Source organism: Cannabis sativa, chromosome 2, assembly GCF_029168945.1.
Source record: "Cannabis sativa cultivar Pink pepper isolate KNU-18-1 chromosome 2, ASM2916894v1, whole genome shotgun sequence".
NCBI lineage: Eukaryota > Viridiplantae > Streptophyta > Magnoliopsida > Rosales > Cannabaceae > Cannabis > Cannabis sativa.
Window position 1 is genome coordinate 2,402,642 of NC_083602.1, and position 14,316 is coordinate 2,416,957.

At 26.5% G+C, this 14,316-nt stretch overlaps 2 protein-coding genes across 3 annotated transcripts in view; both read right to left on the reverse strand.

The window, feature by feature from the left end:
• LOC115721045 (uncharacterized) overlaps positions 1-14,316 on the reverse strand; it is a 67,435-nt gene that overhangs the window by 27,566 nt on the left and 25,553 nt on the right. The window lies entirely within an intron of this gene.
• Positions 8,344-13,862, reverse strand: LOC133034638 (uncharacterized). 2 transcript variants are annotated; one of them, XM_061109854.1, is made up of 7 exons: positions 13,555-13,862; positions 13,335-13,440; positions 13,161-13,231; positions 10,835-10,962; positions 10,635-10,740; positions 10,110-10,171; positions 8,344-8,787 (listed from the first exon to the last, which is right to left on the reverse strand). In XM_061109854.1, the coding sequence occupies exons 1-7, from the start codon at positions 13,628-13,630 to the stop codon at positions 8,695-8,697; spliced, it is 642 nt and encodes a 213-aa protein (XP_060965837.1). In that variant the 5' UTR covers positions 13,631-13,862; the 3' UTR covers positions 8,344-8,694. The 2 variants fall into 2 exon arrangements, with proteins under 2 accessions (XP_060965837.1, XP_060965836.1); XM_061109853.1 differs by having other exon boundaries at positions 13,335-13,443; positions 13,555-13,858.

Here is a 14,316-nt window from a genome sequence, read left to right on the forward strand (position 1 = left end):
TTATAATTGTTCCATACCCAATGTATCTTCCATCAATAACACTACTACTCCATGCATAAAATATGCTTATTATACAAATAACAACAATTACTCTTTTTGATAAATACATATTTCCCAGTTTGCTTTTGAATTCTTTCTTTTTAAGTAGTTGTATGAATGTTTATATGTTATGGAGTTTATATACTCATATATGGATTGAATATATACTAATATTAGAGGTAATTTTGTTTAAACTGAAATGATTAAGGCCACATTTTGCTAGCTAGAAAAACCATATATTAATATATTATGTTAAAGATAACAAACTGATAGGATGAAAATGTTTTTCGATTTTTATTCTGTTTATCTGTTTCTATGTTTATGTTTATCTTTTAATATTAATTTGCATGAAATTCTCTCATAATGTTATTATTTATTTATTTTTTTTTTGTTTAGGATTTTTCATGTGATTTATAATATAAATTTAATGCATTATATATAGACATGAAATAGTGAGAAATAACTTTGTCTATACTATTTTTTTTTTTAAAAAAAAAAAATTAGTACAATATATTTTTGTAAATATATAGATGATATAATGATATTACTAATTTAATAAAAAATAATATAAATTATGTCACATGTATATATTTAAAAGAAAAAGTTCTCTAACTTGTTATATACTCAATTTTTGTAAAAATAATAAAATAATGATAAATAAAATTCGCCCACAAGACAAAAATACACCTTGAAAACACACAAGCAAACAAACTTTGGCCAACTCTTAAAAGACCAAACAAAGTGCCACGTGGCAAAGAGCAAGAAAAATGTGATCAATGTCCTATAACCAAATTGCATGCCTAAGGTTTGGCCCTTAGGGTTTATCTTTTCAATAATTTAAGAAATAGTAACTCTCTTGGAAAGCGTAACCCAAGGAGAATTCCAACTAGGGGACAACAATTCTTAACTAGTTTAGAATATAAGAGTACAAAAAACAAAATGACATCATCAGATGCAAAGGAAAAGTGTGTATAATGTATGATGTGATTATCTGAATGTGTGTATATGTGTTTATATATGCATGCTTGAATTATGTTAAACACTACCAACACTTGTATGATTAAGTTATAGAGTGTATTGGTACAGTGATTGTTGTTGATTTGAGTACGATACAGTGATACCAACACAGGCATAGGAAAATGCTAAGGTGTGTGGTACATCACTCAGTGTTACTCAGTGATCGGGATAAACCCTACCAACACTCGTACAGTGAGGTACGATGTGTATGTGGTATAGTGGTTGTACCCTGGTATTGAACGTTCATACTCATCTGTTAAGCTCTGTAGATAGGTGTATGGGCGCCTATTTACAGGTCGGAAATTATATGGTATGTTATATGCATTTCTTACTGAGTCTGTTGACTCACAGTTTCTACTTCCATGTGTAGGTAAAGGAAAGGCGAAGGCTGAACAGGAATGAACCTGAGCTCGGGTGAGATTGTACATGTCAAGCGGCGCGACCTGGAGTGTTCGGTCTCGGGACATCTGGGGATTATATTTTGAAAGTCGCTGTGCGACCTGAGAATTATGTATTTTGAAATGTAAAGTTTAAAAAGTAAATTTACAAAGTTTGAAATCGGGATCCCGAGATTTGTAAATATTATATTATATTACAAAGTTTAATATTTAAAGCAAAAGTTTTAATTTGACACGTTTTTCAAGAAATTTCTTTGATTAGCAAAGATTGCACAATAATTGAAAAAGCACTGTAGCGTGCCTTAGCATTAGGGCGTTACATTACAACACTCATTGGTTCGAAAGTCACTTACATTATTCAGGCATTTAACTTTGACGATAAGTGTAAGTATTGTGGAATTGATTTCCTTGAGTAGCTTTCCCGTGTGTAAAAAGGATTATATAGTATCGCACACCTCATCCCCAATGTGTTCATAGTTATCCTAGAAAAAGGAGCTAATGTATCTGTCAGGTCCAGGGGCTTTGATTCCGGGGATGCTAAACATGACTTGCTTGATTTCCTCTTTAGAAAATTCTGCCAATAAAACTTGTGCTTGCTGGTTATTGATTAAAGGCCCTTGATTTTGCTAGTTTTATTATGGGATCATGAGAATTAGGTTGGACTAAACTAATATTTATTATGTATGTTCGATTATTAGGTTTCAAATTATATTTTTTTTTAAAATATTTTTCTATTTAATGAAATCAACTTAAATGGTAGCTAAAATGGATTGGATGGATCCAATCCAATAAAAAACCAGTTAATGCATCTAATGGTTAGAACCGACCCGATTCAATATATCTATTAGATCGGATTGGATCGGATGACTCAATTCGATTGGGTTGGATCAGATGATAAAATCTAATATCAAGTCATCATTTGTCGGTCATCGAATATCAGTGTTTCTTTTGGTTAGATGGAAGGCGAGAGTTCCTCCTCTTCTCTCTATCTCTCTGAGTATATAATATAAATGTTCTAATATAATCTATATGGTCATGGTACGATCCGCCTATGTTATTTTAGGTTCTCCTTTCGAATCAAAATAATGGGTAAAGTGGCCGCCTCTTGGCTTGCCACAAAGTTCATCTCTCAGCAAAGGTAACTAATGGTTAATGGTTATTTGTGTTAAAATTATTTTAATTTAGTATTCGAATTAGGTTAATCAATCTTTCTTAGTTTCTTTGTGATTGCAAATTTTACTTTATTTGAGTTTTTAGTATTTGTGACTTCATGTGATTATATGAATATATATATGTTTCAACGCTTGCCTTGTCTCCCACAAGTCTTTCAGTTCATCTATTAATGCTCTCGCCTCTCTTGCCATTTTGTTAAAAATATGTGAAAATTATGTAGAATATGAGATTTTATAAAAAAGTTATAAAAAATATGACATTTATAAGTTTATTGTTGTTTCTTTTGTTTGTGTTCCTAGACTAGCAAAGTGTAGCACATGCTCTTATTCAATTTGCTTTTTCTATCAATGGGCACTATGTTCAGTGGCCTAGTGACCATGATTGTATTGTTGACCTGATTTAGACAAACATTAATTAATTAATAATATCTCCTAACACTTTTGTTCCTCCTAATAATAGAAATTTTAAAGAGGCTATTTTCTCAAATAATAATAATAATAAAATTTATTAAATATGATAATATTAATACATATTCGATATATAACAATATTCACATACAACTTTAATATACATGATTAATTATAGATAATAACAATAATGAAATTGCATGATGATGATCAAAGCATTTTAATAGGTTGTTGTTTTATCGGTTTGGATTTGGATCTGGATTTGGGTCTAGGTGGATTATCTTCTCGACAACGATCTTCCTTCAAACAACCTCTTTGGTAAGGATTATCAGGATGTCGCCTTTTCATGCAATTCTCTGGATGTTTAACGCTACATCCAGGATTTTCATCTCTTATAATTGTTCCATACCCAATGTATCTTCCATCAATAACACTACTACTCCATGCATAAAATATGCTTATTATACAAATAACAACAATTACTCTTTTTGATAAATACATATTTCCCAGTTTGCTTTTGAATTCTTTCTTTTTAAGTAGTTGTATGAATGTTTATATGTTATGGAGTTTATATACTCATATATGGATTGAATATATACTAATATTAGAGGTAATTTTGTTTAAACTGAAATGATTAAGGCCACATTTTGCTAGCTAGAAAAACCATATATTAATATATTATGTTAAAGATAACAAACTGATAGGATGAAAATGTTTTTCGATTTTTATTCTGTTTATCTGTTTCTATGTTTATGTTTATCTTTTAATATTAATTTGCATGAAATTCTCTCATAATGTTATTATTTATTTATTTTTTTTTTGTTTAGGATTTTTCATGTGATTTATAATATAAATTTAATGCATTATATATAGACATGAAATAGTGAGAAATAACTTTGTCTATACTATTTTTTTTTTTTAAAAAAAAAAATTAGTACAATATATTTTTGTAAATATATAGATGATATAATGATATTACTAATTTAATAAAAAATAATATAAATTATGTCACATGTATATATTTAAAAGAAAAAGTTCTCTAACTTGTTATATACTCAATTTTTGTAAAAATAATAAAATAATGATAAATAAAATTCGCCCACAAGACAAAAATACACCTTGAAAACACACAAGCAAACAAACTTTGGCCAACTCTTAAAAGACCAAACAAAGTGCCACGTGGCAAAGAGCAAGAAAAATGTGATCAATGTCCTATAACCAAATTGCATGCCTAAGGTTTGGCCCTTAGGGTTTATCTTTTCAATAATTTAAGAAATAGTAACTCTCTTGGAAAGCGTAACCCAAGGAGAATTCCAACTAGGGGACAACAATTCTTAACTAGTTTAGAATATAAGAGTACAAAAAACAAAATGACATCATCAGATGCAAAGGAAAAGTGTTATACACGACCACTGAAACTTTTTTAGTGTCAGTGGTCGCATATTAAAGAGAATTTAAAAGGGAAGTAACACTTGAAGGAAAATAATTCACACATGTACTAAAGACTTAAATCCTAAAGCACTTAATAATGTTGCATAAGAAGGGGGAAAACTAGTGTCGTAAGGGTGTGCAAAAAATCATCCAATCCAATTACAACTGACTGATTTAATAAAATCGGATATCTAATCATAATTAGATGGGATCGAATGTAAATTTTGAAAATCCAATCAGATCAGATCGGTTGTTGGTTGGGACATCTGATCCAATGGAGAAGCGAACCCAATCGATCAAATTATCATCCAATTATATTATATATTTTTAAAATACATTTATAATTTTATATATTTAATATACTTTATTTAAAAAATATATTAATTGATTTAATATATATTTAACCCATAAAATTAAAGAAAAAAAACCTTAAATTTAAGATATTAATTCTCATCTTACTAAACGCTAATAAAATTGTCAATGCCTATTAAATAAGTTTTATTTTTTGGCGGTTTTATTATGGGATGATGAGAATTAGGTTGGACTCAAGTAATATTTATTATGTATGTTGGATTATTAGGTTTTAAATTATATATTTTCTATATATATTTTAATGAAATCAACTTAAATGGTAGCTAAACTAAAATAGACTGGACGGATCCAACCCAATCCAATAAAAAACCAATTAATGCATTCAATAGTTGAAACCCATGACTCAATTTGGTTGGGTTGTATCGAATGATAAAATCCAATATCTAGTCATCATTTGTCGGTCATCGAATATTTGTGCTTCTTTTGGTCAGACGGAAGGCGAGAGTTCCTCCTCTCCTTGCTTATGTCTCTTTCTATCACTCGATTCTCTCTCTCTCTCTGAGTATATTATATAAATATTATAATATAATGTATATGGTCATGGTACGGTCTGCTTTTGTTATTTTAGGTTTTCCTTTCAGATCAAAATAATGGGTAAAGTGGCCGCCTCTCCGCTTGCCACAAAGTTCCTCTCTCAGCAAAGGTAACTAATGGTTAATGGTAATTTGTGTTAAAATTATTTTAATTTAGTATTATAATTAGGTTAATCAATCTTTCTTATTTTTCTTATGATTTCAAATTTTACTTTATTTGAGTTTTTTTTAGTATTTTTGATTTTATGTAGTTATATGTATATATATGTTCAACGCCTGCCTTGTCTCCCTCAAGTATTTCAGTACATTTATTAATAGTCTAATAAAAATATCTATATCTTTCACGGTGATCTTAGACCTGGAATCAAAATAGACAACATTAATGACTCTGATTTCATGCACCTCTATGGGAGTAGGTTATATGGGGCTAAAATAACTAGCCACATGCTATATGAGTTTCTCATAGAGCATTGCTATTAGGCACCAGTGGTGCCTAGCACCTTCTCAACATGTCGCGTTGCGATTAGCTAGCGATATTCTCTAAAAGTTATTATATTAAATTATGTGAGATCCGATACTTAGTTGAACCAATAGCGATATTGACACATAGGAGGGTGTTAGGCACAACTGGTGCCCTTTAACATTTCTCTTTCTCATATTACTAAACGTGTTGAATCCAACCGTAGCCAATTCCAATCTCACACATTTCTAGAATCAACAATGAATGACAAATAAACTGCGTCAAAATGCTTCTAAATTTCACCATCTATAAGATGCCTAAGCACCCTTTCTTGTGATCTTTTAAATTCCTTGAACTGTAGAGCCTTTTCAATCTTAGAGTGGTTGGAAAGTACCACAAGACTTTATGTGGCACATTTCTTCCTTTGGCACTATTTTTTTTAGATTCCCCACAAATAGAACATGATTTAAACTTTTCATTATTCTCTTTTTAGAAAATTGTACAATTATATTTGCATACATCAATAGAGTCATAACCTAACCCAAGATTACCCAATTTTATCCAAACAACTCAATCAATATGGTGAGTAACATGCCAAAATGAATGATTACTTCACCTATTAAGCACTTGCATCAACTTTACCAAAGTATTAAGGGTCAATTTCAAGTATCATAGGTACAACGTTGTAGACATCTCCTTAAACAAATTAAACATCGTAATTATTATTATAATTGGAGTACTATCATTAGTCGACTAATCATTGAAAGATTTCATTCTCTCAATATATATATGACAACACATTTGTCATCTCTTTTTTTGTCGTTGTCTTTCAAGCTCTTACTGAAAGTCTCCCATGATAATATCATACAATATTGTTGAATGTCATTTATGAACAAATGCATCCTAATATATCATTTCTGTAGTATTGAATTCATCCACACCTTTTCCAAATTCCACTGACAGTTTAGTCATCCAGTTTCTAAAGTCCAACATGTTCTTCTATATAACAAATTATATTCAAAATTAAAAGCATATACAAAATGTCTTATACAATTTTTGATGTTTTACAACAAATTATAAACTACTTAACTAATATTTTATATTCACATTATCAATTTGTTTTAATCTTTTTGACTTAACTACTATTTTCTCATATTAATTTATATTTCTTATTGTTTATATTATTACCTTTTTAACTAATTATTTATTATTCTACTTAAAGATTAAAGATTAGTTTACATTTTTTCCTTTCAATTTAAATATTTTCAAATTATGCTACATACTTGTATAGTTTAATGTGAGTTTGGAAAGCCACAATGTAATTGGATTTGTATATAATTGGAGGTAATTACACAACTTGGCATGTTTGTCTAACCTAGGGGTGTTCATCCGATCCAATCCGCACTTTTTTGGTCAAACAACATCCAATCCGCACTAAGTGCGGATTTCATATTTTGGATCCAATCCGATCCGCATAAAAGTTTAAATCCAATCCAATCCAATCCACAATAGTGCGGATTGGATCGGTTATTTTGGATCGGTTACTTTTTTAATAATAAATTATTTAATATTTCATAGAAAAAAAAATTAAAAAAAGACTATTGTTTCTTAATCTCCAATACTAATTTATTTCCATCTCTATTTATATACAAATTAAACCAATATACACATATATCAATATATATATACTTATCTTTAGATTTACACTAAAATATATATGTATCTAATTACTAAAATAAATAAACTAGTATATATATATTTAAACTTTATGTGTATGTGTCTATGTGAATAAGAATTATTTTTCTTGTGTTTTTTATTACAAAATAAATAAAATGCACAAACTCAATATATTACTAAAAAAGATTAAGAAATTAAAAGTTTGTGTCTTTTTTTTAATTAATATATATTACATATTATAATTTTTTAAAAATATATATAATTAAGTGCGGATTGGATTGGATCGGTTACTTTTTGAGGTCAAACAACATCCAATCCGCACAAGTGCGGATTTTAGATTTTTCAATCCAATCCAATCCGCACAAGTGCGGATATCCGCATTTTGCGGATTGGATTGGATTGGATCGTGCGGATTGGATTGGATCGGATACTTTGTGAACACCCCTAGTCTAACCATGTAATTACACTGTAACTGTGTAATTGGAAGTAATTGAGGGGTTCCAATTACACTCTCCAATTCTCATGCCCCCCATGAGAATTGAATGTAATTACACTGTGTAATTACTAAAAACTTTCCATATTAAACATTAGCTACTAAAAAATATTATTTTCCCATGTAATTACTAACTATTTTGCCAAACAAGATATTAAGAATTCATGTGTAATTGCCACCTCATATCAAAACACACGTTGCATTTTAAAATATAGTGTAATTACCACCTTAGTAATTATCCTACCTAGTAATTACACAGTTACTTCCAAACACACCCTAACGTATTTGTAAATGGTTTGGTATTAATGGAAGTTTCCAAAAAAATTGTGAAAGATCATCGTAATTGCATGCAACTAATTACATACTCTTTTATTGAACAAGAACTTTGTCATACATTTGTAAGTTTACAGAAAATATTATACAAATATTATTCAATAAAACCGTTCATTCCGAGTATCCCGACTACCCTGATCCACGTGGCGGATGCGGATTGGTAAACAAGTCTGCGGAATGAATATAGCGGGGTTCAATATTTTTTTTTTTTTTGAGATAAGACCTTTGTACTTTATCACTCTAAAAATAAATCTCCCAAAAAACAAAAGAAAAATTACCCTTAAATAAATGACAGTTGAACTATTAATTGGATAAAAGTACAACTTTATTTATTAATTTGTCACCATTTTGAAAATAATATCTACTTAATTTTTTTTAATGTAACATAGCAAACTATGTACTCATCTGGATCCCTATTAAACATTCCACCTCTCATCTTCTGCGGCCAAAGTTTCTGAAGAAAATATAATTATATAGTTAATTAATCAAATATTCAGTTTTTTGAATAAAATAAAAAAAAAAATTAATAACACAAAATTTGAATAAAATAACATGTAGCTAATGAAAAAAAATGGAGTATAATTAATGATGATAGCTCGAATAATCAATTTAGTATATACTTTATCTGATAGTGTATATTATATAATATAGTTATTATTAGCATGCATCTGATTATTTTTTCTGAGAAATTATGATCGAATAGTTTACAATTTTGAGAAAATAGCTCGAAACTGTGAGTTACAGGTGTTTTTTTTTATATATATGTACAAATGATTATTTTGATCTTAATATTTAACATTAATTATAAATTATTTAGAGTACTTTATTTTTTTTTTAAAAAAAAATAATGCAATAAAATATGTTTGTTATATGATGAAAACAAACTAAGCTATAATTTCTACAAAAATGTCGTTAACAAAAATATCCTTGCAACAGTTGGAGATTTATTTTATGGCAGATCACATCTTTCATTTTTTTTTATATAATTTCCACAAAGAAAATGAATAAAATCACAAAAAAATATATATTTGTTTAAAGGTATATATATATACTAGGTGATTGTTACGTGCCAAGCCACGTAGTGTTAGTTTTATTTAATATTTTAGTTTTTTATTTTAATTAATAATTAAAATAGTATAATTATTTGAACGATTTGTTTTATAAAAATAAAATATGTGTTAGTATATTTAGTAAGTAAAACATAGTTGTGTTATAATAATGTATGTTATTAATAGTAAAATGTACATTAATCTTCTAATTGAAAAAAGTTCTATTATCTCATTTCATATCTAATAATAGCTACACAACTATATATTTATAGACTTTCACATTCTTTGCAAATTACTAATAAGCACCAATAATATTTTCATATTCTAATATTTTTCAACCTTCTCCTCTTGGTGGTAAAATTAAAAATAAAACTAAAAATAAGCACAAACATATATGGTAAATACTAATTACAGCCCATTTCATCTTTTTTTTTTATTATTATTTTTTTAAGCCCAAGCCCAAAAATCTCTAAGCCAACACAATCAATCTTCTTTGATTATTAATATTTAAAAGACTGTTTATTTAAAAGATTGTTTAATTTTTTGGGTTTAATTATTGAGTTTATTTTTTAACGGGAGATCAAACCTAATCGTTAAATTTAACAGAATATTCTTTTATTTTTAAGTATATTCTGTTAAACCAAGAAATGCCGTTAGATAGACACTTTTAATTTATAAAGATATATATATATATATGTGGGAGAAAAGTGAAATTAAAAATACTAGCCTTAGGGATGACAAATATTGCTCGTTCATATAATCTGAGTGTTCGAATCGCAAAATCAAGCCCTGCATGCATGTGTAAAATATCACAAAAATTAATGTAATCATATAAATATATAATAATCATTTAGTAATGTATTTTTAAAATAAATCTTATTCAATATTATATATTCTCATAATAATAATAATAAGTTATAATTAATTGGAGTAGTCACTGTGTTTATAATTAATTGGAGCCTTATTACAAATTTTTTTACTTTTAATTTGAAAGTTGTAAATAATTATAAATTATTATTTTTATAGTATGTATAAAATGTTAATAACAAAATATATTAGTCATAAAATTTAAAATTTTTTGTAATTAAATATATTTTCACTTAGATTAAAACTAAATTAGTAATAATTTATACTTAAATATTATATTTTAATCACAAATAATATTAATTTAGTCACAAAATTTTTATATTATAACTAAAAAATTATCAGGTATTTTTTTTTATATATTTTTTGTGGGTATTAATGTTTTTACCTGTACCAAGATCATGTTTGGTGCCTATAACAACTTCAGCCGTAACATCATCCTTTGATCCTTTCACATACCGATTTTGGTCATAGATTGTATATATTATAGTCACCTATCATATATTTCAGAATATAAGTCTATATATATATTTGTCAAATATATATAATTAATGTTTTGTACGTATATATATAGCTATATATATATACCTTCTGATTGACAATTGGACAGCTTTGACCTTGACCATAATATGGTAAAAGTTTCTTATAATACATCACAGATTTGTACTTTGAAACTTGAAGCTCCTCAAAATCATTAGTCAATGAAAAACTTTTGCCTGTAAAAAAAAAAAGAATTTTATCAATTAATTCTGTATTTATATATCTATTCTATATAAAGTGTGCCTATATAACTGAAATTCTTGGTTTATGAGAAATTCATGGGTGACTTTATTATTTTTATTTAATAAAATAATAAAATATTATTTATATATCATAAAATAATAATAAAACAAATCCTATTAATATTTGAACTGATATTTAACAAATTTCAACTCTATATATAATCACAACTATAGATCTATATATAATCACAACTATAACTCTAGAAATTAAAAATATATATAAAATAAATTGAACCTTAAACCGCATATACAATTAGTTTGTTGAGAGAGATCAGAAAAAGAACGAATTATATATGGAATTTTTTTTTACCAAAAAAAAATGGACAATCCAGTTATATGCAGACTCGGTTAGAATGAAAAGTGCAAAATAAAAAATTATACTATTGTCTCTGTCGAAGCAAATGTTATCTTCAATTATCAACAATTTAGAAATTAATTTTTAATTTTCTTTTTATCTTACACACATTGTGTTTCCTTAAGTATTTGAACATCAATTTTTAGTTTATTGTTGGATTAACTTAAGAACATATTTAAATTATCAAGCTTTTTTAAACACTAATATACTGCATTCGGTATTTACTTTTTATTTATATTAAAAATAAAATGGTTTATTATTAAAAATAAAATAGTTTATGAGAAATTCATGGATCACTTTTCATTTATATATAATAAAATAAACAAAATAATAAATCCCATTCAATCCAAAAAAAATACGATTGAGTTTTTGCTGTTGTACATCTACGATTAGGTTTTCTTCAATTATTTATTGTATTCCTTTTCCTATTACAATTTGGACATTCCCATGAGATCACATATAATATTCCAATCCGCACTTCTTTTTTTTCTTCTTCACAACTTAATAACAAATTATATAAGTAATAATAAGAATAAAAAAGAAGCGTGACTTTTATCAAAGTTCACAAAACCAAGCATCAATGGCGAAAAAAACCCAACAAAATTTACAGCCAATAAATGATTCTAAATGCTCGGCATATGCATTAGTTGCCAGGAGTAAAGTTTTTTAAAGTTACGTAATAATTTACATATATGTTGCAAACACAATATACAAAAAATAAAGAAGAATATGGAAGAAAGAAGAGACCATTATGCACATCTAGAAAGGCAGTGGAGATAATAATAGAAACTTTTCATTTTTTTTTCTCTTTTTTTTATCAATTTTTTTTTCTTTTTGAGTAAAGATAAATATGAAATTTTAATCGCATAGAGTTTTATTTTAATAAAATATAGTATTTTAAAATAATTTAATAGTATTTTGTTATAGAATACTATCACTTTTTGTTAAACATGGTTTTCACTTTTTGTCGACACTACCATATTCAATTTATCAACGAAAAAATGGACAATCCAAATATATGCGGACCCGGCTAGAATGAAAAGTGTAAAATACAAAAATTACACTATTGTCTCTATCGAAGCAAATGAAGATTGAAATCCACCAATGACTATCATTAGTTTTCTTATCTACAATTTTTAGACAAATGCTATCTTCAATTATCAATAATTTAGAGATTGATTTTTAATTTTCTTTTTATCTTACATCTATTTAAGTAATGTTTCTTTAAGTATTGGAACATCAATTTTTAATTTATTTTTGGATTAACTTAAAACATATTTAAATCATCAAGCTTTCCTAAACACTAATATATTGCATTCGGTATTCACTTTTAATTGACAACATTATAAAATATAATATTTAGACACACATAATAATCTCACCTAATAATTAATAATACTTTTTTTTTTTAATTTTTAATTGTATCGCTTTCAAATAACATAGAAAAAAACTAGCATAAATTTAGTATACGTGCCTCGCACGTAGTTTTTTTGCTAGTATATATATATATATAAATTAGGAAATGTTTTTCAAAATGAGACACTCAAAGTATTGTTAATCCTAGCTAACAAAAAAAAAAAAATATAGGTCATTTGCAAATTTTTAAAAATTTTAGATCATTTAAATATTTCATTTCTTATATAATACAAATAAGAAAAATATATTTATTTATAATAATGAAGAAATATTTATTGTATTATATGCCCCAATTTAATTAATTTTAGATAATTTTAGTTTACTATAATTAATATATATGTTGAATGTATGAATCAATTACCATTAAATGTTGGAAATGTTAAACCGTCTCCAGTAGGTGCCCTTGCTGTAATGGCAATCATCTTCTCAGCTCTATTAATTACACCAAATTAAACAAATAAAATTTACTAATAATACAAATTAATTTCATTTTTTGTAGTGAAAATATTAACATAATAATTATATATATATATACCTCATTATATTATGTTTGAGAGGACTTTTTCCTTTGTAAAAATGCGTTGTTTGAAGCTTTTTCTGTCCACAAAAACTACTATCGTTGATCCATGGGCTAATTTTGGCTGCTAATTAATTTATCAATTTATGATTATTAGTATATGTATATAAATATATATATATATATATATTAATTATAATGGAAATGATGAACTAGCTAGAGAGATGAGAGTACTTACAAGATGATATCATTGTTGGCTTAGGAATTATATTATTGAAAGAGAAACCAAAGCTGTTCATCTGTACTGTGCTCATCTTTCAGTGCCAAATAATTAAGATTATTATGATTAATTATAACTTGTTTCTACTTAAAAATCTTTATAATCCAAAGGGTATAGCTATTTATATAGACATAATTGATTGAGTGAGTAATTATTCTTAATATAATAATAATTAGACAATGTGAAAGTATGAAATTTTCTTAATGATTTTTTATGTTTAATTTATTTTTAAAAAAATAAAATAAAAAAGTAGCTATGAGTTGTTAGTATGCATGCATATTATGAATAATGTACATGTAATGGATCATTAATTCAAGAGAGCCATGTGAAATTAATTAATTTACTAATTATTAATTAAGGAAGTCAATATTATAAATAAAACTTCCATCTCAAACAAGCCTAACATATAGTCTGTAAATATGTGATGAAGTCCATTTATATAAATTTTAAAGTCAACGATCGATCGATGCAACAAATTATATATATAGAGAAATGCAATATATACATAAAAAATTACTAATTATTTATAAAATACTATCTTATATTAGTGATATGTAAATACCACTAAGATTTTTTGAGATGGCACGAAATTGACACGACCCTAAAAGGTACGAGTATTACAAAAATTCTTATTTTTAGTCACAACAAAATTTATAACTAAAAATAAAAAAATTGTGGCTAATTATATATTATCATTATTGTGTTACTAAAAGGTCCGTG